We start from the raw sequence: 24,790 nt of genomic DNA on the forward strand, positions 1-24,790 counted from the left end.
GCAGTCCTTGGTGTCGCTAAGAGTCGGGGATGACTGAGAGACTTCATTTTCACTTTTCACTTTCATGCATTGGAGAAGGAAATGGCAACCCACTCCAGTATTCTTGCCTGGAGAATCCCAGGGACAGAGGAGCCTAGTGGGCTGCTGTCTATGGGGTCGCACAGAGTCGGACACAACTGAAGTGACTTAGCAGCAGCAGCAGCATCTTTATCTAATTGATCTTAAGTGAAAGGAATGGGATTTTGTTTTTTTAATGTAATTTTCAGATAATACTTGTTACAGTATTCATCTATTGATAGAGACTGATCCATACATTCTTTAATTCAACAAGCAGTTCTTGAGTGTTGGTGACTTGAAGCATTTTTTATAAAACTTTCTAAAAAAATCATCTATTTATCTCAGGTTTAAGAATGGTGAGGAAATCATCCCTGGTCCAAAATCAAGATACCACATTAGAGTTGAAGGCAAAAAGCACATTTTGATCATAGATGGAGCAACAAAGGCTGATTCTGCAGAATATTCTGTAATGACAACAGGAGGACAGTCATCTGCTAAACTTAGTGTGGACTGTAAGTAAGACTTCCTTGTATATCTCCCAAGTTGTTTTACTAGTGTGTTGTGTTTGTTAATTCAGTTTTAGAAAAGTTTCAATCTGTTTGACTTCGACCTGTGACAATTTTATATGTGTAAAATTAGATTCCATTCTAGCTGAGTGTCTATATCGTATCAATCAGAGTCTCTAAGAACTTACTACTCAGTTTAATAGAGTACCAGTATTGAGAAGGATCTCTCCACCATGACCCGTCTGTCTTGGGTGGCCCTACATGGCATGGCTGGAGAGTTCTGAAAAACGTGGTGCACTGGAGAAGGGAATGGCAAACCACTTCAGTATTCCTGCCTTGAGAACCTCATGAACAGTATGAAAAGGCAAAAAGATAGGACACTGAAAGATGAACTCCCCAGGTCAGTAGGTGCCCAATATGCTACTGGAAATCAGTGGACAAATAACTCCAGAAAGAATGAAGAGATACAGCCAAAGCAAAAACACCTAGTTGTGGATGTTGGAAGTTGAGGTGATGGAAGTAAAGTCCAATGTTGTAAAGAGCAGTGTTGCATAGGAACCTGGAATGTTAGGTCCATGAATCAAGGCAAATTAGAAGTGCTCAAACAGGAGATGGCAAGAGTGAACATCAACATTTTAGGAATCAGTGAACTAAAATGGACTGGAATGGGTGAATTTAACTCAGATGACCGTTATATCTGCTGCTGATAATCACGATGGTGTGATCACTGACCTGGAGCCAGACATTGTAGAATGTGAAGTCAAGTGGGCCTTAGAAAGCATCACTACAAACAAAGCTAGTGGAGGTGATGGAATTCCAGTTGAGCTCTTTCATATCCTGAAAGATAATGCTGTGAACGTGCTGCACTCAATATGCCAGCAAATTTGGAAAACTCAACAGTGGCCACAGGACTGGAAAAGGTCAGTTTTCATTCCAATCCCAAAGAAAGGCAATGCCAAAGAATGCTCAAACTACTGCACAGTTGCACTCATCTCACATGCTAGTAAAGTAGTGCTCAAAATTCTCCAAGCCAGGCTTCAGCAATACATGAACCGTGAACTTCCTGATGTTCAAGCTGGTTTTAGAAAAGGCAGAGGAACCAGAGATCAAATTGCCAACATCCACTGGATCATAGAAAAAGCAAGAGAATTCCATAAAAACATCTATTTCTGCTTTATTGACTATGCCAAAGCCTTCCACTGTGTGGATCACAAAAAACTGTGGAAAATTCTGAAAGAGATGGGAATACCAGACCATCTGATATGCCTTTTGAGAAATCTATATGCAGATCAGGAAGCAACAGTTAGAACTGGACATGGAACAACAGACTGGTTCCAAACAGGAAAAGGAGTACGTCAAGGCTGTATATTGTCACCCTGCTTATTTAACTTATATGCAGAGTACATCATGAGAAATGCTGGACTGGAAGAAACACAAGCTGGAATCAAGATTGCCGGGAGAAATATCAATAACCTCAGATATGCAGATGACACCACCCTTATGGCAGAAAGTGAAGAGGAACTAAAAAGCCTCTTGATGAAAGTGAAAGTGGAGAGTGAAAAAGTTGGCTTAAAGCTCAAGGGTATCTGGTCCCATCACTTCATGGGAAATAGATGGGGAAACAGTGGAAACAGTGTCAGACTTTATTTTTCTGGGCTCCAAAATCACTTCAGATGGTGACTGCAGCCATGAAATTAAAAGACGCTTACTCCTTGGACGGAAAGTTATGACCAACCTAGATAGCATATTCAAAAGCAGAGACATTACTTTGCCAACAAAGGTCCGTCTAGTCAAGGCTATGGCTTTTCCTGTGGTCATGTATGGATGTGAGAGTTGACTGTGAAGAAGGCTGAGCACCGAAGAATTGATGCTTTTGAACTGTGGTGTTGGAGAAGACTCTTGAGAGTCCCTTGGACTGCAAGGAGATCCAACCAGTCCATTCTGAAGGAGATCAGCCCTGGGATTTCTTTGGAAGGAATGATGCTAAAGCTGAAACTCCAGTACTTTGGCCACCTCATGTGAAGAGTTGACTCATTGGAAAAGACTCTGATGCTGGGAGGGATTGGGGGCAGGAGGAGAAGGGGATGACAGAGGATGAGATGGCTGGATGGCATCACTGACTCGATGGATGTGAGTCTGAGTGAACTCCGGGAGTTGGTGATGGACAGGGTGGCCTGGCATGCTGCGATTCATGGGGTTGCAAAGAGTCGGACACGACTGAGCAACTGAACTGAACTGAAAAGATGATGCTGTGAAAGTGCTGCACTCAATATGCCAGCAAATTTGGAAAACTCAGCAGTGGCCACAGGACTGGAAAATGTCAGTTTTCATTCTAATCCCAAAGAAAGGCAATGCCAAAGAATGCTCAAGCTACTGCACAGTTTCACTCATCCCACACGCTAGCAATGTAATGCTCAAAATTCTCCAAGCCAGGCTTCAACAGTACGTGGACCATGAAGTTCTAGATGTTCAAGCTGGATTTAGAAAAAACAGAGGAACCAGGGATCAAATTGCCAACATCTGCCGGATCATTGAAAAAGCAAGAGTGTTCCAGAAAAACATCTATTTCTGCTTTATTTACTATGCCAAAGCCTTTGACTGTGTGAGTCACAACAAACGCTGGAAAATTATTCAAGAGATGGAAATACCAGTCCACCTGACCTGCCTCCTGAGAAATCTGTATGCAGGTCAAGAAGCAACAGTTAGAACTGGACATAGAACAACAGACTGGTTCCAAATTGGGAAAGGAGTACATCATGGCTTTATATTGTCACCCTGCTTATTTAACTTACATGCAGATTACATCATGAGAAATGCTGGACTGGATGAATCACAAGCTGGAATCAAGATTGCCAGGAGGAATATCAATAACCTCAGATATGAAGATGACACCACCCTTATGGCAGAAAGCGAAGAAGAACCAAAGAGCCTCTTGATGAAAGTGAAAGAGGAGAGTGAATAAGTTGGCTTAAAACTCAACATTCAGAAAACTGAGATCATGGCATCTGCTCCCATCAGTTCAGTTCAGTTCAGTCGCTCAGTAGTGTCTGACTCTTTGCGACCCCATGAACTGCAGCACGCCAGGCCTCCCTGTCCATCACCAACTCCCAGATTTCACCCAAAGCCATGTCCCATCACTTCATGGCAAATAGATGGGGAAACATTGGAAACAGTGACAGACTTTATTTTGGAGGGCTCCAAAATCACTGCAGATGGTGACTGCAGCCATGAAATTAAAAGACACTTGCTCCTTGGAAGAAAAGCTATGACCAACCTAGACAACATATTAGAAAGCAGAGACATTATTTTGCCAAGAAAGGTCTGTCTAGTCAAAGCTATGGTTTTTCCAGTAGTCACGTATGGATGTGAGAGTTGGACTATAAAGAAAGCTGAGCACCAAAGAATTGATGCTTTTGAACTATGGTGTTGGAGAAGACTCTTGAGAGTCCCTTGGACTGCAAGGAGATCCAACCAGTCCATCCTAAAGGAAATCAGTCCTGAATATTCATTGGAAGGACTGATGTTGAACCTGAAACTCCAATACTTTGGCCACCTGATGTGAAGAACTGACTCATTTGAAAAGACCCTGGTGCTGGGAAAGATTGAAGGCAGGAGGAGAAGGGGACGGCAAAGGATGAGATGGTTGGATGGCATCACTGACTCAATGGACATGAATCTGAGTAAGCTCCCGGAGTTGGTGATGGACAGGAGGCCTGGTGTGCTGTGGTCCATGGGGTTGCAAAGAGTCGGACACGACTGAGCGACTGAACTGAACTGATTTAGAAGGAAGTATAAAAATCACCTGCCAAAGAAGTTACCCAAATGGTTAAGAAATATTTTAATCCCAAAACCATATAAATAGATGATAAATACTTAGATATGATATCAAATCCTGATATCCTGTTTGCTTAATCCCTGGGTGAATTTGCTATCTATTCAATAAATATTCAACATTCTATAATTACATTTGGGTTGAGAAGTTCCTCAAGCTAGTGGGCCTCAATTGAGAAGACTGAAAGAGCTAATTTGCTGATAGGCTTCAGAGGTGTGAGAGAATTCATGGCCTTCCTCAAATGCCCCATGATGGTACTACGTTCTTAATGGCAGAGCCTGTGCCTTCCAGTTAGCCGTGAAAATTAGAATAGCAAACTTCACAAGAAGATCTGTAATAGGTGGAGAGCAAAATCCTGTTGCTTATTTCTTAGTCCAGTTGCAATTCATATGACCATTGAATTATTTGGAAGTAATCGCAGTACACTCCTTATGTTTTGTGGAATAATGGCCATTATAGTGTAATATCAAAAAAGTTTTTTCAACCATAGGCAGATCCTTACTGATATTTGCATTCCTTTAAGCAATTATAGTTAGTCCTGCTATAACATTAACATATGCATTTTAAAAAATTACTCTGCTGTACAGAGTCATACAGTGAAAATCATAGGGCCAATGGGGAATGTGGGTTAAAGACACAACACTCAGTAATTTTTTCAGGGACCCAGTTTTTAAAAAGTGAAATGAGGGACTTCCCTGATGGTCCAGTGGTTAAGACTTCCTATGTCAAATGCAGGGGGCACAAGTTCAATCCCTGATCTAGGAGCCAAATACCTACATGCTGCATTGCGCAGCCAAAAAAAATAAAATAAAATAAAATGATAAGAACCTAATAAAAAGATCAGTGGCACAGTTTTATACATGTCTAGTAAATACTGCAATAGGTATAACACTTTACCTTGAAAAAGACCTGAAATTTGCTTGTGAAAATGGGGTTAAAAATATTGCAGCTTGTGATCTATTGGAAGCAGTGGAAGGAGGTTATTTGAAATTGGGAGAGTTGTAGTCTCAGATGTGCATGGCTGTGGTGCATTTAACAGGGTGAACTAAAGTAACTGGTCGATATTTCAGGTGTACGTGTGTGTTCTACACAGTCCCGCCTGGCTCAGTTGAACTGGGTGCAGTTTTCTGAATTTTTCTAGTCTCTCTCATGAATAAAATCATGGATAATCAAACATGAAATGTATGTTATGCTCTAATTGTCTTGGAATATTTCAGTTGCATTGGAACAAATGCTCATTTTCAAAACAAGCATTATAGTGAAACAGTAGCATTGTGAAATGACACCATCTTGGCCTGTCTGAAATTTGGATTTGGCACTTATAACTATCTATTATTTCTGCAGTAAAACCCCTGAAGATATTGACACCTCTGACTGATCAGACTGTAAACCTTGGAAAGGAAATCTGCTTGAAGTGTGAAGTATCTGAGAACATAACAGGAAAATGGACTAAAAATGGCCTACCTGTTCAGGAGACTGACCATCTAAAGATTGTTCACAAAGGAAGGTAAACAAGCCAGAGCAATCCCTGAGTGAGGGCTGGTCGCCGTATTGGCTTCTTCTACTTCCTAAATTAGATGATTGGTAAGGATGTTTGGAGAGTAGTCATAAGGAGAGTATCTATTTCTGGTGTTTTGCTTCCAAATAGCAGCAATAGGTGATTTCTCTGCCGTACATCATGTCATACTTGTGACCTGGTACCTGCGCCTTTCAGTGAGGTGCTATTATTTTGGAATCCATTGATTGAGTCTTCCTATATAAACATGAACTTAGCAGAATGATACTGAATTCGAGTTGAGGAACTGGTCAGATTGGATCCAGTGTCCCTAACTAATAAATGTCACATGATCCTTCCACATTTTTTCCCCCCCGCTAGAGAGGAGGTTGCTTAATATCCTAGATTCTAGCAAAGATGCAGGGCAAGTCCAAGAGTTCTTAAACTTGGATCCATGGATTCTTAGGAGGCCCATGAACTTCAGGGCCCCCCCCCCCAAATCCTCTGAAATTGTAAGCAGATTCTCTGTGTACAAAAATACTTGTTTTTCTCCAGATTGAGGTGCCATTGTGTCCATCAGATATTCACTGGTGCACGATGCCAATGAAGTTAAGAACTACTGTTCTTATGCCAATATTTTTAAATAACCATCAATGGAGTAAAACCTTTAAAATTGTGAATCACTAAGTTTTATATCTGAAACATAGAATACTGTATATCAACTATGCCTCAATTTTTTTTTTAAGGACTATTGCTCTTAGGTTTGCATAAAAAACCAAAGTCAAGGTTATTCTTGGTAATTTCTTGAATCTTAAAGAGTGGCATCAGTGAGGTGTTATCTTCTATTCTTTTTTTAAGCTATGAGATTTTTAAAAGGCAGAAGAGATTCTTGCATAGTAAACAGGCTGTATTTGTAGAGATGGTTCCATATAGCCCAAAATAAATACTGAATGTGGATCAAAAAATAGGCTAATTAAGTATTCACATTATTCTCACTCTCTCTGCAGGCTGCACTAAGCAAGTTAAGATAAAATCATGTGTCTCCTCAGTTTGAGTCTTATACAGTCTAAATCTTTGCACAGTCTTAGAAACATGTTTTTTCATTTCCTTAGAATCCACAAATTAGTAATAGCCAATGCTCTCGTTGAGGACGAAGGTGATTATGTATTCACACCAGATGACTATTCTGTTACTTTGCCTGCCAAAGTTCATGTTGTTGGTGAGTAGATAAAAGAAATCATTTCAGAGTTGTATTCTTGTTTTTCTGGTTTTGCTTACCTTGGAATTATATTCAAAATGTGACATTTAAAGAAAATGACATGAATTGGTATTAATCACTAGGCATAATATTAATAGTTGATTCTTAAGAGGTCTTAACAATGAAATAGTTTTGCAAGGTACTAGCACTGACTGCTTTGATTCCTCTTATATTCTTTTTGACCAAATAAAATATTGGTTATTACCAATGTTTAACACTAGACAAGACCTAACCCCTATAATCACATGGAAATAAATGTCTGATAACAAAGGCCATGTTTAATATTCTAGATCCACCTAAGATCAACCTGGATGGTCTTGATGCTGACAATACAGTGACAGTAATTGCAGGAAACAAGCTTCGTCTAGAGATTCCCATCAGTGGGGAACCACCTCCTAAAGCCCTTTGGAGCCGAGCAGATAAGGTTTGTTCTACACACACACACACCCCCCCTACCCTACTCCCTTCCTTCCGTAAGTCAGATGAAAGGAGGCAGCAGATAAATGTATGGCAAAGATATAGTTACTTTAGCAAATAAAGATCACTGATTTTTAGGCAAATACAATAACTGTTCACTTGCTTTTCATATTTCTGACTACCTACTATGTGAACATATGCAAATGAATGTTATTATGTGCCATGAATGAGATTCTATCTTTCCTTCAATTGGGTATCAGAGAATGGAGTGGAAGAGATATAGATAATGAATTATTAAATAAAGTCCCTCTGGATAGTAATGAGTGTTATGAAGATTAAAAATAAAAAACAAGGTAATATGATTAGTAAGTGACTGCATGGAGCATCTACAGCCTCTATGAATGACAACAGGGAACCATTATGTGAATATAAGAGCAAAGAAATTTCCAGGTGATGTCAATGCAAGAGCAAAGAACAATAGAAAATGTGCTTGACCTTCTGGAGGAATAAAAAGAAAGCCAGTATGGCCAGGACAGAGTGAGTAAGAATAATCAATAAGATTGGAGTGGTTAAGTGGAGCCAGCTCAAGTGTCATTCTGTGGCTTCCTATATTAAATGTTTTAGGGGTAGTAAAACCATTCTACATAATACTATAATTATGGATACCTGTCATTATAACATTGAATTATGACATTATGACCCACATGACATTATGACCCACATAACCCATAAGACATTATAGGTTTTTCAAAACCCATAAAATGTACAACACCAAGAGTTTATGTAAACAATAGATTTTCAATGATAACCTTTTATCAGTGTAGGTTCATTCATTGTAACAAATGTACCTACTCTGGTGGGGGTGTCAGTGGTGGGAAAGATTGTATATGTGTGGAAACAGGAATTATATGAGAACTCTTTGTACATTTGCATTCAATTTTGCAGGGAACTCAAAGCTGCTCTGCAAAAACATTGTTTAAGGAAGTTGGAGTCTGTTTCCTCCTTTTCTATTTTCTGGAGAGAAAAAAAAAAGAGAGCTTTGTTAAGCTATGGGACAACTTCAAGAAGTCAAATCTATGTGTAATTGGAGTCCCCAAAGAGTAGGACATAAAAATATATGAAGAATTAATGGCCCCAAATTTTTCAAACTGATAAAAAAAACTATAAAATCTCAGATCCAAGAAGTTCAATAAAATCCAAGCACAAGGAACATTAAGAAATTTACACTGTCATAATCAAATTGCTTAAAACCTGTGGTTAAGAAAACAATCTTAAAAGGAAACAGAGAAAAAGGTTACATTTAATCTGTAGGAACAAAGACTAGGATGACAGCTAATCTCTCTGGAAGCCAAGCAAGTGAGAAGACAGTGGATCAACATTTAAAGGGGGAAAAAACTGTCAGCTAGATTTCTATACTCAGTAGAAATAATTTTCAGAAACAAAGGCAAAATAAAGTTATTTTCAGATGTGCAAAAGCTGAAAGAAATCATCTCCAGCAGACTTGCAGTATAAGAATGCTTAAAGAAGTCCTTAAGTCAAAATGAAGTGAGACTGGGCTTTCCTGGTGGCCCAGTGGTAAAGCGTCTGCCTGCCATTGCAGAAGACATGGGTTCCATCCCTGATCTGGGAAGATCCCACATGCCACAGCGCTACTAAGCCCACCCGCCACAGCTACTGAGGCCCACGCCCTAGAACCCATGTTCCACAACAAGAGAGGCCACTGCAGTGAGAAGTCCACACACTGCAGCTGACGGGTAGCCTCCAGCACCACAGAGAAAAAGCTCGAGCAGCAGTGAAGACTCAGCGGAGCCAAAAGAAATAAGTATTATACTAAAAAAGGAAGTGATACCAAGATGAAAGCATTCTCAAAGGAACTAAGAGTGCCAGAAATGGTACCTACATGGATAAACATTTAAGAATTTTTTCTATTTAAATCTTAAAAGATAATTGGTTGTTTAAACAAAAATAATAATTATGCACTGTGGAGCTTTAAACATTAGTGTAAGTAAAGTTTATTACAATGAAAACATAAGACCAGGAAGGGAGAAACAGAAGTAAGGATGAGAGGGAGTGAAATGGATGTATGCTGTTCTAAGTTTCTTTTGCTAAACATATAATATTATAATACCACATGAAAGTAGACTATACTATAAACCCTAAAGGAACTACTAAAATAATAAAACAAACAGTTATAGCTAATAGGCCAACACAGAACATAAAATGGAGTCATGGAACCATATTTAATGAACCTGAAAGAAGGCAAAAAAACAAGAGGCAGAAATAACAAATGGGACAAATAAAAAAACAGCTACCAAGATGATAGAATCACAGAGGAAAATGGTTAAGTTGGAGGTTTTAATACTTTTCTCTCCATAGTTGGTAGAACAAGAAGACAGGCCATCAGTGAAGATACACAAGGTTTAAGAAATATTATCCACCATCCTGATGTAGTTGACATTTATAGAACACTCCATTAAACAAAGCAGAATGGGCATTATTTTAAAACACACAGGAAAATTTACCAAAATAGACCATAAATAAGTCTCAATAAATGTAAAAGGACTCAGGTCATGCAAGGTATATTCTTTGACCACAATGGAATTAATTAGAAAACAGTAACAGAAATATTTGTAATATTTCTAAATATTTAGAAGCTAAGTAGCTTCTTTTAAAAAAAAAAGAGAAAAAATGTAACTCATGGATCAAAGAAGAAATTACAAGGAAAATCAGAAATTATTTATGTGGTGAGTTGCTTCTAACTGTTTGCCAGGCTCCTCTGTCCATGCAATTTTTCAGGCAAGAGTACTGGAGCAGGTTGCCATTTCGTATTCCAGAAAATATTTATGAACACACTACATATCAGAATTTGTGAAATATGACTAAATCAGTACTGAACATCCCTATTAAAGAAACATTCCTATTAAAACATCCACATCCATTAAAGAAATGGAATTTGTAGTTTAAGATCTTTCACAAAGAAAATTTCACATGTAGATGGCTTTATTGGATAGTTCCACCAAATGTTTAATAAAGAAATAATATAAATTTAATATAAACTTCTAGAAAAAAATTGAAGAAAAGAAGATAGGAATATTTCCCAACACATTCTTGAAAGCTAGTATTATCCTTACAGCAAAACCAGAAAAAGACATTACAGAAAGAGAAAACTACAAATCAGTATCACTCCTGAACATAGGACAAAAATAGTTTTAAACAGAATTTAGCAAATCAAATCCAAAAGTACATAAAAGGAACAATATGTTATATCCACAGGTGGCTTATCCCAGGAATGCAAAGGTGGGTTTAGCATTTAAAAATAAATATAATTCACCATATTAACAAACCAGGGAAAGAATGTGATCATCTCAATAGACACAGAAAAACATTTGACAAAATTAAACACTCATTTCTAGTAAAAAAGCAAATAAGAACATGAAAGGAACTTCCTTAACATGATGAAAGACATCCTTGAAAATCCTACAGCAATCCTGTCATCCTACATAATGGTGAAAAGACCGAATGCTTTTCCTCTAAGATCAGAAAGAAGAGAAAGATGTTCCCTCTTACCACTTCTATTCAACATTGCACTGAAAGTTATAGCCAGGGCAATCAAACAAGAAAAAAAAGTAAAAGACATAAATTTTGGAAAGGAACAAGTAGAACTGTCTTTATTTACAGTTGACATAATCATTGATGTATTGGTTTGGCCAAAAATTTCATTCGGGATTTTCCATAAAAATCCAATATAAGCCACACACACACAAAAAAGCCTGCTAGTACAAATAGTCATGGTAGCCTTATTTGTAATATTCAAAAGCTGAGAAAAATGCAGATTCCATCAATGAGTGAATGGATAAATAAAATTCATACAAGGAAATAATACTCAGTAATAAAAAGAAATGGATTAGTGATATAGTGCAATAACTTGGATGAGTCTCAAAATAATTATGCTGAGTGAAAGAAACTACCATTTTAAGAAGCCGTTAAAAAAAACCTGACAATACCAAATAATGGCAAGGATATGGAACAATGAAAGTCTCATTCATTGCTGGTCAGAATGCAAAATGGTACATCCAGTTTGGAAAAGAGTTTGATAGTTTTTTAATATAAAGTTAAGCATATACTTCCATACAACTACAAAGCTATTCCTAAGTATCTTCCCCAAAGAAATGAAACACATGTCCACATAAAACCCTGTTCAGGAATGTTTATAGATGTATTTATAATTGTCAAAACCTGGAAATGACTCAAAAGTTCAATTGTATAAGGATATAGTTGTACATACATAAACCAACTGCACATGGAATATGCAATGGAAAACTGCACAGTAATGAAAAGGAATGTGCTCATAAGACATACAGCAAAATGGATCAATCTAAAAAATTTCACTTGAAATGTTTGACTCCATTTATTTGACATTCTGGAAAAGAGGAAACTAAAGTGGCAAATAACAGACCAGTGATTTCCAGAGACCAGGGTTTAGTGGGTTGAATGCCAAGGAGTGTGGGGACACTATGGGAGGCGATGGAGATAGTCTGTGTCTTGATTACGGTACTGGTTACAGAATCACAGAAATTTGTCACAATTCATGGACTATATATCTAAAAGCTATGAATTGTACTCTGTGTAAATTATAGCACAATGAACAAAATAAAATATGGAAATATGAAATGGATAGTATAACACTGCCCTAAGTAAATCATTTTTCTTTTCACATTAAAAAAAAAAAGAGCAGAACATCTTTTACAATCTTAAGGTAAGGATTTGGCTAAAATGAGGATATTTTGTTTTATCATAAAATAAGAAACATGAAAGCCACTTCAAATATTCTTACTGTTGTCACAATCTTATGTTATTGAAGATTTGTAAGTCCTAATCCAGACCCTAAAGAGTAGAAGTGACAGTAGTTAGTGGCAAATTACCCAGGTTCTAAACCACCTGGACCTTCTCTATTTTTCCTCTTTGTGTACTGGCTGCCCATTGTTGCATGGAAGATATGACCTGGGAATCAGAAAAATGTAATGTAAACTTCTGGCGTGAGAAAGAAGGAAGGGGAGAAATGGAGGAAAATAAGAAGGGGGAAAAGGGAAGAAGGAGAAAAGAAAGAAAATATAACAGAAGTCTCAGCTTCCCTCTGTCTTTACTTTAGGAATTAGATGTTCATTCTTTCATGTCCCACTGGAAGGGAAAAATCAAATTGGGAAATTGCCATTGTGTCCTTCTTCAACCCCTTCAGTATTTAAAAATTTTCAAAACATTTTAAGAAATGAACAAATCATTATTTAGTTTCTGATATGAGAAACTAGAAATATTTCTAGTTTAATGTACAAAGAAACTCTTCTCCTAGAATGACAGTTTTGTGCTTAGATTTTTGGTCCTCCAACTTTCTCTTTTTAAGGAGTTAACTGATAGTGAACTTGGGAGTCAAATCCCAGTTCTACCGCTTCTTAGCCATGCAGCTTTGGGCCATAATTTTCCGATGTGTAAAATGGGATGACAGTATGTTTGTCCTTACAGCTGGTTGAGGATAAAACTAGGAACATGCTTTTCAGGCATTAGCACCATTTCCAGCTTAAGTGCCCAGGCACTCTGGAGATGTCCTTATCGTTTGCACAGATCATATCACATTGCGTTTCCTTTCTCCGTAGGCTATTATGGAGGGCAGCGGCCGGATAAGATCTGAAAATTACCCTGACAGCACCACTCTTGTTATTGACATAGCAGAAAAAGATGATTCTGGTGTTTACCACATAAATCTGAAAAATGAAGCCGGGGAAGCACATGCAAGCATTAAGATTAAAGTTGTGGGTAAGTCTTCAAGTCAACAAACTTCTAGGATCAAGCTGATGTGCTTAGATCTTAGGTAGACTTTCCGAGCTCTTGGGTGTCTCAGCTTTTCTGGGTAGCTGACAAAAAAACTCGCACTACAGCTGTACTTTATAAACCACTGCCTTTCTTTCTCTGTCTTTGCCACTTCTTTCTATGTCTTTCTTTTTCTTTTCTTTCTCCTCTTTTCTTTTTTTCCTTCCCTTCTCATCTCTTTTCTTGCCTAGAGGACTAGTTGCAAGAAGGAATAGCTCAAGTTAGACTTTGGGGTTGCTGACCAAGTTCTCTGCAGTCATACTCCCTTTCAGTGTCTTCCACAGTCACTGACACACAATTGTTAAATAATTTCCGGCATCACATTCATTGTAGAGTGCCGAGGCAGTGCAAGCACAGGTTGGAAAAGAATTTTCAGAAACAGAGCTTTTCAGAAGGGAGTGAGTTTATTAAGAACAAAAAGCAGAGATTATGAAGGCACGGCAAATGCAGCGGGCTAACCTCCTGCCAGTCCAGGGAGAGTCAATGCTTTTTATGGGTTAGTAGCCAATTTTTATAGCCTCAAGACAAAGCACATTCCTGCTGGACGGTTGGCATTAGGTGATTGGTTAGGGCGCCGCCATAGGGTGACTACCAGCATGGGCACTTTTGCTTCATTTGGGATCAGGAAGTCTGCTGATAATTTAAGATCAGGGTGGCTTTTGGCGATGTTCACAAAGGGGCTCCGTCAGTTCCAGAGGTGACCTTGGTGCTGGGCTCCACTTCTGTGGTCTTAGTGCAAGGCCTAGCACCTGTGGCCTTGGGGCAGGACTCCACACAGAGGAGTAAGACCTGCCTTGGTTCTCAGATGACTTTCTAAATACTTTTTTCCAGACCGCAAAACCAAGTGAAATGAGTCTAGCAGATTACTGATAGACCAAGATCTCATGATTTCTTCATTCCATTTTAGTTTTCCCTCAAGAAACATATTTCAAATTGATCCAAAGCTAAGGTCACTTTATTACATATTGAACTATAGAAGACATGGTAACTTGACATTAAAAAAAATTATTTATTTGGCTGTGTCGGGTCTTTGTTGTGGCATGCCAAATCTTCGTTGCATCTTGCAAGATCTTTCGTTGTGGTTGGATGGACTCTCCAGTTGTGACATGTGGACCCGGTAGCTGCGGCACACAGGCTTAGTTTCTCCTAGGACTGTGGGATCTTAGTTCCCTGACCAGGAATCGAACCTGTATCTCCTGCATTGCTAAGTGGATTCTTAAGCACTAGACCACCAGGGAAGTCCCTAACTTGCCATTTTTGACTTGGATTTCTACCAGTCAACATCTTGAATCTTCCAACTAATGTAAAATGTACAATGATTAGTCTTTGATTTAGTTCTGCTGTAAATTCACTTTGTAGTTAAGAAACAAAATCCCATCCAATATTTAGGCAATAATTTAATTTCTTAGTCACCATTTTCAAGACAAACAAGAGTCTTGAATTTCATGCGGTCCTATAATGTGACACTAGCTTAAAAGATTTAGAGACATCATTTCTATTTGTATTGGGCTCACCTTCCCTGATTCCATAGGGAACAGGACCTTATGCCTAAACTAGTTAGCCAGTGCATTTCAGTAAACATGGAAAAATACTCAGAAATAGCATTGCTTCTGTGATTATTACCCCAAAACATATTTTCCAATGAACATTTTTCTTTGTGCTTTTGGTCAATTTTATTTTATTTAATTCAATTTGTTTGTATGTTACAGATATCCCTGATCCTCCAGTGGCACCAAATGTGACAGATGTAGGAGACGATTGGTGCATCATGACCTGGGACCCTCCTCTCTATGATGGAGGGTCCCCAATCTTAGGTAACTGCATGTTGGTTCATCTGTGGAATGGCCAATAGAGTTGATGTGCTCTTTACGCACATTAGCACAGAACACATTTTAAAATACTGAATTTAGAAAAATCTTTACATATCCATTCAAATTAAAATATATTGGGGGATGTCCTTTAAGTACTTGAGATTTAAATAGCTCCTATGAATATCATCTGATTTCCTGTCCTCTTTTTTGACATTTCTATTCAGTATCTAATTTTGAAACAACCATAAGTCTAACTTTGTTCTGGTCAGTAAATGCCCAGCTCCAGAGAATTATGTCTATGAAGCAGTTTCATTTAGGGTTAAATACTTAGAAGAATTTACTTCCTCCATGGAATAAGAACATTTTTCTCCTTGCTAATAATGAAACTTACAAAACTAGTTATTCCCCCTTCTTACTTGCATTGCTGGGACTCATAGTCACTGTACTAATTTCTATGGCCTACATATCTGTGGTCCACTTTTTCCTCTTCTCTTCCTAGCACCACTTTAACTTTTTAGTGTTTTTATTTTTGTCTATATCCCATGATGTTAATATTTATATTCCTTATAATCTCTCTCAAACAACTGATGGAATAAGATGAGTTGAAAATACATGTATGACTTTTTCACTTAGAATACTGAGAATTTAAGAAATTTTTGAGAATTCTAATATCTAACAAAGTTTACTGTTAGAGGCCAAGGAAAAAACCTGTTTCCATTTTGTGTCCCCTTCAGGGTATTTCATTGAGAGGAAAAAGAAACAAAGCTCCAGATGGATGAGGCTGAATTTCGATCTCTGCAAAGAAACAATCTTTGAGCCCAAGAAGATGATTGAAGGTGTGGCCTACGAGGTCCGCATCTTTGCTGTCAATGCTGTTGGCATCTCTAAGCCCAGTATGCCCTCCAAGCCTTTTGTTCCATTGGGTGAGTCAAGAGAGGTGTGTCTCTGTCATGAAAATCATTGCCCCAGGTTGTGACTGCTGTCTTCTGACTTCTAACTGAGCCAGACCTAGAAGCTTCTTGGAGTGGCGCCAGAGCAAGAAACTAGAAATTGTTCGGGACAATTGTCTAAGAAATTACAAACAGTGTGATAGAGTTGAATGCCTTCATATTGTAGGCCCTGGAATTTATTACTGGAATTCCAAAGACAGCTGTGGGTGGCTCTGTTGCCCCTCCTCACTGGAAACATAGTTGAGCCTGTTGACACATGACTACCCTCCTTTGACCTTTTGAAAATATAAGCTAGCACCTTAGTATAGACACTATAACTAAAACAAATTGAGGTCTATTCAACCAAGTACACTTGGAAGCTAGTCTCTTTGCTTTCAACATTTTAAATGTTATCTATGAACCAAAAAAGTCAATTCAGTAAAGGCAACGAAAGAGATTAAGATGTCTCTGCCATTTTATGGTAGAGAAGTGTAATTTTCAAAGAAGAGCTTGCACTTGAAAATTAAGAAGTTATAGGAAATTTACACTAGATCATTAGATCTCAAACTTTGACTTTTTTCAAATGCCTTGGGCCTCCCAGAATCCCACACCAGCCTCCCAAGTGGAGGGCAAGTGTGGCAGCATTTCTAAAATATTTTTCATGCCTGGCAGATCTTTGCCATATATACAGCGTATACTCAAGAAGTCGTCACTGAATTTTATTAAGATGTGGGGGCTTCTGTGTGCATTTTTATTTGTGTCCTAGTTCATTTGACCACAGTTCCTGTGCCATAATTCCGTAGTTAATAGTTTCTGCTTTTTCCGTCTTTCTCATCTTTAAAGCTGTAACCAGCCCTCCTACTCTTCTGACCGTTGACTCTGTAACTGACACCACAGTCACAATGAAGTGGCGGCCCCCAGACCAGATTGGCGCAGCAGGTTTAGACGGCTATGTGCTAGAGTATTGCTTTGAAGGAAGTAAGTACAGCTCATAATTCAAACGAATACCGTCATCAATAGGTGAGATATGCCCCCCTTTCTTTTGTTTCTGTCTTGGGAATTCTTCTCCTGCCTACTGAAAATGACAAGCCAAAGGTCATCCTTCTGTGATAGATAAGAATTCAGCCCTTCATTGGTATTAATCATCTGAGATCTCCAAAATATCCAAATGGGCTCCCAGATCTGACCACACGATAGATCTAGGACATAGGAGGAGGGATTCTAACCAAACTTCAGGGATCCCTTCTTCTTGAATTGGTGGAATTAAAATGTGCCAAAGCAAAATAAAAGTCTAGTTAGGATAAAGCAAATTGGAAATGCTAAACTCTATACTGAGCAGAGGTCAGTTATCAGCAGAGCTACCTATTTCTAGGTAAGGAGAGATTATATATTTGACTATCTGGTGATCAATTCCTGCCTTCTTAAGGAAAAAAAAAAAGAATAATCAAGAACAACTTTCAGTGTTTTAAAGAATCAGTAAAGAATTTTACACCAGAGGGTGTAAGAAATAGATTTGACAAATGGCAGTAATATGTTCCAGGACATGAGTGTATAAAATTTTAATGGTTTAATGGCTTACATTTAGGAGGTGAATAGAAACTGGCAAAAAAAAAAAAAAAAAAAAAACCTCTTGCTGATAGCAATAATAAAAAATAAAAAATGACTCAAGAAAATATGGGCCGGAGTATATCTAAAACCAAAAGAAAAGGTACAGTTCACTAAAAGCCTCTTGTATTTTTTTATTTCCTACTTGTCACGATTTGGAGATGGGTGAATAAAACTGCCCTAGCTCTAAACTCAGGCTCCATTCTAGATGATGGTAGGTAAACAGTCCACCAGGGAAGTTTGTTCAAATCTCGACAAATGAGAGGCCAAGATAGCCTCTAAGAAAATTCTTTGGACCCGCAACTTTAACATGACTCTTACATGAATGAAAGAGAGACTCCAGAGCACATTTGAGAAAACAGGAGTGTGAACAGAAGGAAAGCGCCTATGAAGACAAAACTTCTTTGAAGAGCAGACTGCTGAAAAAGAAGCCCCAGGCCTCTGGATGGGAGCACCTGCAGAAATAACCTGAGTTGGTCGGGAGGGTAGAAGAGAAAGGGGAAATAGAGAATCATGGTAACACTCCATTCCATTCACATGCACTCACTCACAGAGCACTGTGCTTGATTTTTCCAGGGCTTAGATATCCACTAACCAAAACAACAATGGAGGGAATTAGAAAACAGTTCCCAGAGTTATCCCAGTGTGGGAGGGGGCATTGTCACTCAGGCAACAGACAAAATCTTGAGCACTTCAGACTATGGTTTATTCCCGTTCCATTCCCCTCCACCTGTTTGGAACACCCCCCAAGCCCTCCTCTCTGCTATTTATACTGCCCTGCTGGCAGACTTCCCCAGTCTTCTATGTGATGGGGCTGCTGAATGTGAACCTTTTGTGTATGTATGAAACAGAGCAAATTCTTTACTCTTTTCTTTCTGATAGGTTTAAAAAGTAAGAAGATACAGCAAAATGATAGATGGCTGTCATTTTGATGTTACCCACCTTAGATAAAATACAACGAAGTGTATTTTACATAATTTTGTGTGTGGTCTGTGTAGATATATATGTATACCCCCTATACATATATATATGTACACAGTCATTATTATGTATCTATTTTGCCACATAACGTGTTGGAATTAGCTTTCTATGGAAGTTCTTTCATAACGTGTATATCTTTCTTCTTGCAGTCTTTTCTTCCTTTCTGTGGCTGCCCTATTCTCCATTCTCTCTTAATGGCTGTTGTCCTCCAGACTAATTTCTGTAGTGTTTGATGCTTTTAGCTACGTCAGGTTTTATTCTGTAAGAGAATTCTTTCTTTTATAAGATCGTGTGTTGGTTTGGACTCTGTCTTTCTCTTGGTTTTTATTTTACGTTGTAATGCCTGCACCATTTTACTCTTCACTTTCTTCCTTCACCCTGGTTCTTCCTTTTCTTCCTGAAAACTTTTCCTCATGTATCAAATAACTTTCACATTCCTTTCCCAACCCCTGGACACCAGTTTCTTTCTCTGTTTCCCTCAAGTAGTTCCAACATGAAAAGCTGTTTTTATTTCTCTCTGATCTTGCTTTGTCCTACTTCCTCTTGAAATTTTCTTCTTTCCTATTTCTTCACTCGTTCATGCATGTTTTCTCAGTCTCCTGTTTCATGTTCTCATCAATTGTCTCTTCATTATGAAATATCAACATGGTAGCTCCCAGACCGACCATTGACTTCAAGGTGTTTCTCTTTTTCAAAGTCCTGAGTAATTTGTATCATTCACATGCCCTCCTAGCCACCAGGATATTCTGGCTTGCTGCTCCTTCTCCCTAATACTCTAGAAGGGCTGAAATAAGAGAAAGAAGAATCCCTAGCCCCCTGCTCCCTTCCTGATAACCTAGATGGTCATCATTCCGAACCATTAGGGGAACACCCACAACCCCTCTGTGAGCCAGGAGCATCCTCCACCTGTGTGGAATGCAAGAACCCAGGATAGCTTAATTTGTTTGCTAGACCAAGAGCTTGTTGTCATGACAACCAGGGGCTGCCTCCTGGGCTGGGGGGGCAGTTTTTATTTTCATGGAGAACACTTCCAATTCCTGATAAAACAGGGCTGCCCTTATCTCAAGCGCCCTCACTCCCAGACTCTGATGTGTGAGCCCCACATAGGGAGAACTCTGTTCCCTGAGGACCCCCCAGACCCTCCCCAGCTGAGGTGGCAGGGACAAGAGCAAGGGGAGGCTGTTCCACTGCAGACTGCTCCTCTGTGGAGTCCAGGACCTCTTCCGCTTTTGTCTTCCGGGTCTTGCTTTGTTCTTTTCTACTTCTTGCTCCCGGAGTTGGAGGTGTCCCAGCCTCCTTTCTCCTCCTCTTCTCTGTGGCAGGTGCCTCAGGACAAAAAAAAAAAAAAAAACACAGTCTGGACAGAGCAGGCTGTGCCCCTCCTGAGGAATTCCCCTCTCCTCTAACGTGTTTGGTCTCTTCCGTCACTGTTCTGAAGACAAATATCTTTGCATACTTTGCACACTTTACTAACAGAGAATGCTGACTACTGATACGATATTCTTCTGGTGTGAAAGTGGGTGTCTTTAATTAATTTTAATGACGGATTCTCAAAGGTACATCAGCAAAACAGTCTGATGAAAATGGGGAGGCTGCATATGATCTACCAGGTAAAGTATTCTCTGAAAGCTCTCAGAGTTTCTTACTGTATGATAAAGTTTCTGGAAATGTTCCAAGACCAAGCATGAAGTACACCCACACACAAAAAGCCCTTAGGGATGGAAGGGGAGGGTGGGCCATGAGTTAATAAGGTGGGAACCAAGCCTTCTTCTTTCTTGTTTTTCCTCCTTGGGCATAATAATGCATATAAACTTTTAGAACTTGAAATGTTTGTAAAACGTGGATGCTGGGTTTAAATTTTCTTGATGTTACAGACAAAGCTACCAAAAACATTTTAAAAAATCAGAACTTTTGACTGAAGTGAAAGATTATGCCAATTCTTTATGAGGTCTTGGCTCCTGAGCTGTGTTTCCTCTTTACTGTGGATATAGGCTTCTTTTCTTCATAATTGGGGGCATAATCCAACTTCCCATGGGCTTTCCTGGTGACAGACGGTAAAGAATCCACCTGCAATGCAGGACACCTGGCTTCGGTCTCTGGGTTGGGAAGATCCCCTGGAGGAGAGAATGGCTACCCACTCCAGTGTTCTTGCCTGGAGAATTCTGTGGACAGAGGGGCCTGGCAGGCAGGTCCATGGGGTGGCAAAGAGTCAGACACAACTGAGCGACTTTCACTTCACTTCACTTCACTTCACTTCAGACTTCCCATGGCCATATTATTGTCTTATAGTAATAAGCCTGCCAGGATAAAATGGAGAGATCATATGAGTATAAAGATCAGTGTCTCTCATTCATACGAATAGTGTTCCTTTTTTCCTGACCTTTAATGTATATTGATGGATAAATATCATGGTTATATCAATTGTAAAAAATGTATACTGTAAAACCAAATTGGAATAAGTTACTACAAAATTCCTGGAACAGTCACTATCATTCAGGATACCCTAGTATCATGTATAAGAGACTTTTTAGAAATAGCAGAATCTAACTATCATTCCTGATTTTTACCTTAGCCATTCTAGGCCATTATTCATTTAAATATGATAAAAGCCCAGCCATGTAGTCTGAGTTCAGAGCAAAGTCATATTCCCTCAAAATGATTTAGAGTAAAATACTAATTTAGAGTAAATTGTTTAACAAGATGATTTCTTTCACTAACTATTATTTTTCTTTTCTTTTTTTCCTTAATGGACTTTAGCTGACGACTGGATAGCTGCAAATACAGAACTGATCGAAAAGACCAAGTTCACCATCACAGGTCTGCCAACGGATTCAAGGATCTATGTGCGTGTGAAGGCTGTGAATGCCGCCGGTGCCAGCGAGCCCAAGTACTATTCTCAGCCCATCCTTGTGAAGGAAATCATAGGTAGGTGGCAAGGCTTTCAAAATTTTGTCTCCATGTTTTTTTAACCGCTTTCTTTCTGAAACCCTCCTCTTTTGCTGTCACTCCTTTGATATTTTATTAATATCTCCTGGGAGTTAGAAATGAACAAAATAGCCCTTTATAGGCAGTGTGGGAGGTCAGCTCCCAGTTTTTAACCTAGTACTAGGACCAGATAGGTACACCAGGTTGCAGGAGCCAAATCTGTTTGGGCTGCCTTTTTATAATGGAGAGAGAGAGGCGGGGAAGAAACCGTTCAAACAATCCATACAGCAGCAACAATGGCTCCAATGAGTCTGTGAGGTCAAAATCATTTTCATAGTAATATGAACATGTTGTTTTCCCTTTTCCAAAAGCAATGGTATGTAAAACTGCTGGTGCCTTAGCACAGATCATATTCGTGCCACCGAATTGTCTTGTCAGTCTTTTCTTCCTCACCACCATGCACTCCCAATTAAAATAAATGGGCCTTAGAGTGTTCTTGATGAGGCATAAAAATCATTAATAATCATTTAATATGATTATAATAAAAAATTAATCATTTAATCATTTTTAAACCTTGGTTCTTGAGTACACTTTTTCCCTATATGTGTGACAGTGAAATGCAAAGTATATGTCAAGATTTTATGCTGTGTACTGGAGTGGGTTGCCATTTCCTTCTCCAGGGTATCTTCCCAACCCAGGGATCAAACCCGGGTCTTCCGCATTGTAGGCTGACGCTTTACCATCTGAGCTACCAGGAAGTAGCTAACCCTTAAGAAATTACAATTCATGTTTTAGTGTAGAATCAAAACGGAATATCCACAATTGTCTGAAAAAATTTATTAAAATATTCTGTGTGAAGCCAAATTTTCTTCAAGCACTTCAAGCAAAACAACATATTGCAATAGATTATAAGTCAGACAATAAAGATATTTGCCAAAACAGAAAATAATGCCATATCACAAGTTTTTGTTAATGTAAATATGGTTGTTTTCATTAAAATGATATTTATGTTGTTATTTTTCAAGTAAGTATATAAATATTTCAAAATATATTGGTTTTAATTTCTAATATGGTTAGTATGATAGATACAGCCTATATAAACAAAAGCTTTGTGGGACCTTCCTCTGATTGTTTTTAAGAGTGCAATGGGATACAGAGACCAAAAAGTTTGAGCATCACTGCTCTAGGGCAAAGAATATTGGAAAGTGGTTGAGTATCTAGATCTGGATCATGTTGGGCCACAGACTTATGGTGTGACTGCCTGAAACCTTTTGGGAGGTTAGGGGATGGATGGATGGAAAAAAGTGTGAAGAATGCAAATTTTCTTAGTTGATTCTGGAGACAGACTATGAAACATAAGTTCTGTTTCTTTCATTTATTGACTATGTGGTTTCAGGCAAGGGACTTGCTTTTCCTGAGCCTTAATTTCTTCATCTGCAAAACAGAGACAATAATCGGACTTACCACCTCAAGAACTTGTGAGAGCTGAATGAATTAATCCCTGTTATTTGCGTAATGAAATGCTTGCCACACAATAAGCTCTTGGTATAAGCTAGCTTTTATTATGATGATGGTTTAGTGTGCTATGGAACCTCGCTGAGTCTCTTTTTCCTTAACTCTGTGAAGTTAGGGAGTTAGAGGATCCCTCAAGTTCTCTTCCAGCTGGAGCATTCAGTAATCACAACTACTACCATCATCATCATCATCTCCTGAGTTTATTGAGCACTTATTATTCTCAGCCAGTATGCTAAATGCTTTATCTAGATGACCTTATTTAATCCTCACAACAATCCTGTGAATTAGATCTTGTGGAGGAGGCTGAGACCAGATCTACTGTCTGATCTAGAACTCAAACCCAGATCTCTCTGACACTGCAGTCTGTGTGTCTAAGCAGAGCGTAGGTACTTGAGGCTGACTCCAGGTTCTAATCCTGGCTGTGTCACCTTGGGCAAGTGACTTAAACCCCTGTTGGCTTTAGTTTCTTTATTATAAAGTAAAAAGAATACCTTTGTCATAAAGGTAGCTGTGAGGGTGAAGTTGGTCTCTTCATGAAAAGCATTTACTATTCCATACTGAGCCCTCAAATGATACTGAGCCCACTTCATCCCTGTGAGCCATGAGCCTCGATTTTCTTCTGCCTTTGATGGCTTTATATCCACATGTCCTAATATCTTTGTGGTGTTTAATGAATATCAACATTCAGTGGGTTAGTGCTGCATGTTACGTACTTCACCATAGCCATAGAGGGAGAAAGTTACCATTAAGTGCTAACATAATTACATAAGCAACAAGTGCTACATACTAAAGCTTTTTTAAATTATTAAAAAATTTTTATTGGAGTATAATTGCTTTACAATGTTGTGTTAGTTTCAGCTGGACAAAGCTATTTTATTATTATTATTTTCTGGTGAGAAAAAATGGTCAGTCCTACCAGCTAATGTGGTGATTGTAGATCTTTTATTGAATGTTCGTTGGAGAATATACTCACTGTTAGAAACTACGAAAAATATATATAAGGCCCTAAGAGAAACTTTAGTGTTTGCTTTCAGTTATTTCGGTTCAGTCACTCAGTCGAGTCCGACTCTTTGTGACCCCATGGACTGCAGCACGCCAGGCCTCCCTGTCCATCACCAACTCCCGGAGTTTATTCAAACTCATGTCCATTGAGTCGGTGATGCCATCTAACCATCTCATCCTCTGTCATCCCCTTCTCCTCCTGCCTTCAATCTTTCCCAGCATCAGGGTCTGTTCAAATGAGTCAGTTCTTCACATCAGGTGGCCAAAGTATTGGAGTTTCAGCTTCAGCATCAGTCCTTCCAATGAACACTCAGGACTGATTTCCTTTAGGATGGACTAGTTGGATCTCCTTGCAGTCCAAGGGACTCTCAAGAGTCTTCTCCAATACCACAGTTCAAAAGCATCAGTTCTTTGTTACTTAGCTTTCTTTATAGTCCAACTCTCACATAATAAAAATAGGAAGTTGCAGAAAATGAAAGAGGTCAAGAGTAAATTTTGTTGAGTCAAACTGTTAAAACATCTCTGCTTGAAGGTAACATTTGGAACCAAAGTTACCATATATAATCTATTAGTGGCCCATCTAAGATTTTACTGC

At 38.7% G+C, this 24,790-nt stretch overlaps 1 protein-coding gene across 12 annotated transcripts in view; it reads left to right on the forward strand.

Annotated features, from left to right (window-relative positions):
* MYBPC1 (myosin binding protein C1) overlaps positions 1-24,790 on the forward strand; it is a 101,942-nt gene that overhangs the window by 54,327 nt on the left and 22,825 nt on the right. For 11 of the 12 annotated variants that reach the window (XM_010805153.4, XM_059886284.1, XM_059886288.1 and 8 more), the window contains 9 exons: positions 403-569; positions 5,740-5,902; positions 7,003-7,109; positions 7,439-7,572; positions 13,214-13,373; positions 15,137-15,241; positions 15,973-16,161; positions 17,011-17,145; positions 21,511-21,678. In XM_010805153.4, coding sequence (XP_010803455.1) covers positions 403-569; positions 5,740-5,902; positions 7,003-7,109; positions 7,439-7,572; positions 13,214-13,373; positions 15,137-15,241; positions 15,973-16,161; positions 17,011-17,145; positions 21,511-21,678 — 1,328 coding nt within the window. 12 annotated transcript variants of the gene reach the window in all.

Source organism: Bos taurus, chromosome 5 (assembly GCF_002263795.3).
Source record: "Bos taurus isolate L1 Dominette 01449 registration number 42190680 breed Hereford chromosome 5, ARS-UCD2.0, whole genome shotgun sequence".
In the NCBI taxonomy this organism is placed as follows: Eukaryota; Metazoa; Chordata; class Mammalia; order Artiodactyla; family Bovidae; genus Bos; species Bos taurus.